Below are 6,035 nucleotides of genomic sequence, written 5' to 3' on the forward strand. Positions count from 1 at the left end.
AGATATCACCCCCCGGGGTGGTGACCATGCTGCGGTCCCTTCTTCCTCTGGGGTTTTGGGGACACACAAACACACACACACACACATGCCCAGTGTGATTTTCAAGCTGCTGGGTCTAGGACTCAAACTGTGTTCAGCCATGTGAGAGTTCAGCACCTTAACCACCACGCCACCTGCTCGTCTCTAAATTACAATTCCAAAGGATATATTTGCTAAAACATTTCCCATTTTAGGTAGAAAGTTTTTAAAAGTTTATTTATTTACTCATTCCAAGAGAGACAGACAGGGATGAGTGAGGGCTGATAGGCAGGCACTCGCACAGGGTCTTCACGCTCCACCCCACCTCCACCGGCCGCTGTTGTGGCACGCACACCCGGCATATACAAGACCTCAGGACGCAAACCCGGACCCGGCATATACAAGACCTCAGGACGCAAACCCGGACCTTTCCATGGGTCCTCAGCGTCAGAGTTGTGTTACTGTTATACCACAGTTGGCCTGAAGGAGGAATGATGATGATTTGGGGTAACAATATAATTTTATATTTTTACCTCTATTTGATGGCATTTAAATAATTGGATTTGGTTTTGTTTCTAGATTTTTTTTTACCATGGGTGCATGCACTCGCCAGACAGAGACAGAGAGAGGGGAAAAGTGAGAGATCTTCCCCCAGGGGAGATGGCCACACTAACCCCTTCTCTCAAGACGTTGAGCATATAACACACATGCCTGGCATGTTTCAGGGCACCAGACCCAGGACTCCACTGCAGAGTTGGCCGTGTGAGATCCAGCACCTTAAATCACCACACCACCTGCCAGCCCTAAATAATTGTTAGTTTAAAAAGCAACAGGGATTGTTGGGACCAGCAGTTAGCATAATGGCTATGTTGCTGGACTCCCATGTAGTCAACCACAGTTCGAGTCCCGGACCCGGTCGCTTAAACTCATACCGGGTGCGTGTGTGTGTGCTCCTGGGAGGAGAATGGAGGAGAAGAGATTGCGGCGTGGCCATCCCCCCTGGGGGGTGCTTTCTCGCTTTCTCTCTCTCTCTCTCTCTGTCTTTCTGGCGAGCGCATGCGCCTATAGCAAAAACTTTTTGAAAAAAAAAAAGCAATAGGGATTGTAAAGGAAGAAATAGATTACTGTTCACTAATGAAGTAATTATATAAATAGAAATTTAAAGCTACAGCTCAGTTGTTAGAATTAATAAGTGAATCAATGAGGAAGTTAGAAACAAGATGTATATACTGTATTGTGCCAAAAATGTCATTAATCAGTAACAGCGAGAAAGTGAGAAACGTTGAAAATGTTCATTGATATTAGTATTAAAAATATCAAACACCGGAGATGAATCTAACAAAAAATATGGAAGATCTCTATACCCCAAACCGTAAATTGTCAAGAGAAATGTCAAAGAAACGAGTGAAAAGATACGTACCATGTTCGGGGTCGGGGGATTTGAGACCATGAGCCTTCACTTCAGCCCGCACGGCTCCCTAGACTCAGTGTTACTCCAGTGTGGGGCCTAGCAGTTTGTAAAACGGGGCATCAACAAGCTGACCGTACAATACTTAGGAAAGGCCCAGAAAGCCCCAGGCAGCCTCGAGGGGGAAGTTACCGTTCTGTCTGATATCGTGACTAACTGCATATGCCTGCCCTGCAGTCGTACAAGTCTGATCCCACAGCAGGATCAGGGGAGTGAAAAAGCCCAGAAGTAGGTCCGCATCTTTGGACAGCTGATTGACAAGAAAGGGCTGACTGCCAAACAGTGGAAACAGGATGGTCTTTACTTTTCCCAGTTTGCTCTCCCTTGAGAGAGAGCCAGAGAGAGTGAGAGATGGGAAGCAAGAAAGCACCCTCTGCAGGGAACGGCAGTGCACAGTCCCTCCTCCTCCATTGCTCCCTCCTTGTGGGGTACTGGGCATCCTTGTACCCATGCCCATTGTGGTTTTCCGGGCCGCTGGGAGCAGGGCCCAGACTGCACAGCCAGCCATCTGGGACCTAGCCACCTCAACCCCCAGGCTGTAGGCTGGTTACAGTGGAGAGTCTGCACAAGAGGCTGTCCACGTGGGAGAAATGACCCTCGCTTCTAACCACATAGCATACACAAGACTCAGCGATGAGGAGCTCGTGGATGGAGAATGTCTTTATGGCCCCAGTGTAGACGGGAAGACTGGCTGAACACTGGTTAGATTTGACTACGTTAAATTGAGAACTTAGCTGAGCTTTGTGGTGCAGGTAGTGTCCCTAATTGCAGTGCTGGAAACCACACAGCCGACCACGTGTTGGTCCCAGGTTGACCTGAAAACTCACTAGTGTATATGCTGAAGCTCCAGGTGAGCTGGAGGGGTAGGGTTGCTGTGTAAGAAGACCCTGTTGGGGGTGCTCATCTCTGTCTCTCGTGCATGTGTACATGTACTCTCTGTCATGAATCAAACAGAAGCTTTAAGAATAAGTACCATTGTCCATCAAAAGACAGAGCCAGTCCAGCACACAGGCACATGCGAGTGAGCAGTCTGCAGTGTGTGTCATCAAGGCCAGTCCTGCACACTGAGAGAATGACAGTTCAGAAAAAGAGACAAAGGACTGAGACAGGTGCACCCTAAGAGGCTGCCGGGTGGCTAGTGCACGCACAGAAAGGAGAAAGGCCGCCAGCACTACGGTGAGACCCACCTCGCGCCCATGGGCCGGCCATTACCGAAAAGAAAGGCAGCTGGTGTTGGCAGGGACGTGGGGCGGGGCCCTTGTAGACTGGGTGGGAACGTATGTGAGCACAGCCGTTACGGAGACCGGTATGGAGGGTCCCCGAATATTAAAACCACCATATGCTCCAGCAGTCTCACTCCTGGGTGTGTATTCAGGGTGGGTGAAAGTGGTGTCTGGAAGAAAAACCTGCACCCCACGTTCATAGCAGTGTTATTCATAGTAGCAAGATATGGGAACCACCCGATGTCTCGTGGCAGAGGAGCGGGTCGAGACGGGTGTATGCGTAAGAGGGTGCCGTTGGCCACGTGGAAGCTGCCCTGCCACTTGGGGTAGTGTGGGAGAACTCGAAGGATGCGGTGCAGAGCAAGGTCGCCGGGCACAGAAGGTGGCACGCCGTCTCGTCTTAGCACCGGCATGCTCCCGGAGAGGCAGTGGGAGCGGCTGCTTGGCGGACGTGCGTTTTGGGGTGCAGCTGGGTGAGCCGTGGTCTGCTGGGCCACCCGGTGCCTGTGTTAGCCAGCAGCACTGCGCATTTGCAGTTCTGCAAGAGGGGCCCACACCACCGCACATGCAGCACTACTCCGTCAGGCCCCGCAGCCACCCAGCGTGCAGCACAGGCTGGGCCGGGTGTTGGTACACTTGCACAGACACATGGCCGTGAGGACATGTGAGAGAAGCCAGGCGCCGAATACAGGTCCGTTGCCTTCGTGAAATATTCGAACGAGCCGTATCCTAGAGGCTGGCACAGCCCAGAGGAGAGCAGAGGGGGAAGCCTGGCCTGGCTCCTTGGTGGACGGCGGGGTATCGCAGAAGGCCATGCCGCAGGGAGGCTCCAGAGTCCCGATGGCCGTCCAACCCTTACTCTGCTATTTAGGGGTTTTCATTCTGGCTGTGTGCATTTTGTTTATGCTTTTTAAAAAGAGTAGGTGTTAGTCAGTCTGTTGAAGTAAAGAACGGGCCTCAAGGCCAGGCTGGTCTGTACCTGCCTCTCGGATGGCTGCACCCCACAGCGTACTCGAGGACCTGCCAGCTGCTGGGGGACCCCGTGGGCCGTGTTCCATCGCTTTTCCTCCAGGGTTGCTCATCACCCCAGCATGCTGGCGCCCGGCCTTCCCGAAGGTGGGTCTGGGGCACGCACTCACTAGTTCAACCCTCAGTGTTATGCATCCATTTAACGATGTCTCCTGGGTGGGCCAGCCAGGATAGGCGAAGGTGTATTTTACAGTTTAGCTGTAGGATGAGGGCATGGATAGGCAGATGACAGAGAGAGCAGGCCCTACCTGGTGGTCCCTGGCCACCGAGTGCAGCCAGTGCCCCAGTGTGGACAATGTGGGAACAGGCCAGGCAGGAGGAGCTGCCCCAGCGAAGTGCAGTAAGGCAGCCTGTGCCCATGGGCTGCACGGCCTGGGCTGTGGCCGGCTGCTGGGCGTCTGCACAGCCAGAGAGGAGCAGGCGGCTGCACGAAGGCATTTCCCTGTCTTCTAGAGCCAGCATCCTCCACAGACCAGCTGTCCTTGAAGGAGCAACCCTGCCTCCTCACCAGCCAGCAGCCTCTGAGCCAGGCAGGCCCCAGCAACTCCCCAAGTGGGGCTCCAGCCTCCCCTCCTGTGACCGCCCCACCCCAGGACGCTACTGCAGCAGCCACCAGCACTGTGCCAGAGCCAGCGTCAGGAACTGTCATCCAGGCAGCTGGGCCTGCGGCCCCTCAGGGCCCAACCAGCGAGCACGCAACCCCTCAGCCGCCGGTGGAGACCCACGATGCCCAACCCGCTGCACAGCCCCTCGGCTTGGGCCGTGGACCTTGTGCCCCACCTCCGGAGGCCTCACTCTGCCCCGTGGCTCTCGGGGGGCCCAGGGCCCCAAGAGAGCCCCTGGCAACGGTGCCTGAGCCCAGCCCTCCCAGTGTGGCCCTCCAGCCTGCCCTGGGACAGCCCGCGGCCCCGATGCCCGCCGCAGTGGGGGCCGTTAGCCTGGCCACCTCCCAGCTCCCCAGCCCCCCCGTGGGCGCGGCCGCCCCACCGCAGCCACCCTCCGCCCTGGAGTCAGACGGGGAAGGGCCGCCACTCAGGGTGGGCTTTGTGGACAGCACCATCAAGAGCCTGGACGAGAAGCTGCGGACTCTGCTCTACCAGGAGCACGTGCCCACCTCGGCCCCAGCTGGGACGCCCGGGGAGCTGAGCGACAGGGACTTCACCCTGGAGCCCCTGAGAGGAGACCGGCCTGGTGTGGAGGTCGGGGGGGGGGACCCATCCCAGCCACCCCAGCAGTCGGTGAGTGGCGTCTCCACTCGGAGACTGGCCAACTGGTCGAGCAGCTCTGCCTGGGGGTGGGCGGGCAGGGCAGGGTGCAGAGCTCCCCTACCCTGTGCCTGTCCTCCAGGGCCTGCCCAAGGACGGTGACAACAAGCGGTCCTGTGGGGGTCTCTGTGCATCGCGAGGTCTCTGCCACCACGCTGGCAGCACGGCTCACCACGCTTTCTCTGTTTCTTCCTCCAGCTGGAGACGTCTGAGCTGCCCCTGGCTCGAGGGGGCCTGCCGGAGCCCGGTGGGTCTTCACCAGCCACAGGTAACTGAGCTCAGGGCCGCCCTTGCACTGGTAGGGAGCCTTTCCACAGAGCTTGGGTCCTGTACAGCAGTGGTCCCCAACCTCCGGCACCAGGGACAGTCCCTCTGCAGACCGGGCGGGGCTGGGGTTGATCCCAGGATGACCGAAGTGCACCACTTCCACCTGCACCCCATTCCCATGGATGCCCCCTTCCAGTATACACAGAACGGGCCCACAGCGGCCAGCGCTCGCTCCTGGGAGAAGCCAGTACCCACCAGTACAACAGGGTGGAGCCTGGGTGGTGTGGGAAAGACGAGCGACTGCACGCACAGCAGACCACGCTCGCTCGCCACCCACCTCGCACTGTGTCCCCACTGTGTGGTCCGGGTGGCACTGGCCCACAGCCCAGGGGGTCAGGCCTCTGCTGTGCAGCACCCAGGACAGGACCCAAACATGGCGAGAGGCCATGACGACTTTGTAAAGCTGGATTGCTAGAAGGGTCCACGTGTTCCCACTCTAGGAGGGAACGTCCTCACTGGAAGTAGACGGGAGCCCTAGGTGGGTGTCGGTGTGTCGTGGGACTATGCCTCGGTCCCTGGGCTCTCTGATGCCCACAGCCTGAACACGTGTGGGTGGGTGGCCCCGACTCCACGTCTCCTCAGAGACAGGCTGGAACCCCACGGCAGCTGTGGTTACTCGGCTGCATGCAGAGGTGGGGGGCAGCCAGGGTGGGCCTGAAGACCTGCCCTGGGGTCTTGCGGCTGCTGGCTGGCCCCCTCCGCCTT

General features: G+C 57.4%; 1 protein-coding gene across 1 annotated transcript in view; it reads left to right on the forward strand.

The window, feature by feature from the left end:
• The window catches only part of WNK2 (WNK lysine deficient protein kinase 2), a 157,507-nt gene that overhangs the window by 110,904 nt on the left and 40,568 nt on the right, over nucleotides 1-6,035 (forward strand). The window contains 2 exon segments of the mRNA XM_014592804.1: nucleotides 4,192-4,976; nucleotides 5,202-5,271. Coding sequence (XP_014448290.1) covers nucleotides 4,192-4,976; nucleotides 5,202-5,271 — 855 coding nt within the window.

The sequence above is a fragment of the Tupaia chinensis genome, unplaced genomic scaffold (assembly GCF_000334495.1).
Source record: "Tupaia chinensis unplaced genomic scaffold, TupChi_1.0 Scaffold138619_1, whole genome shotgun sequence".
Lineage (NCBI taxonomy): Eukaryota > Metazoa > Chordata > Mammalia > Scandentia > Tupaiidae > Tupaia > Tupaia belangeri.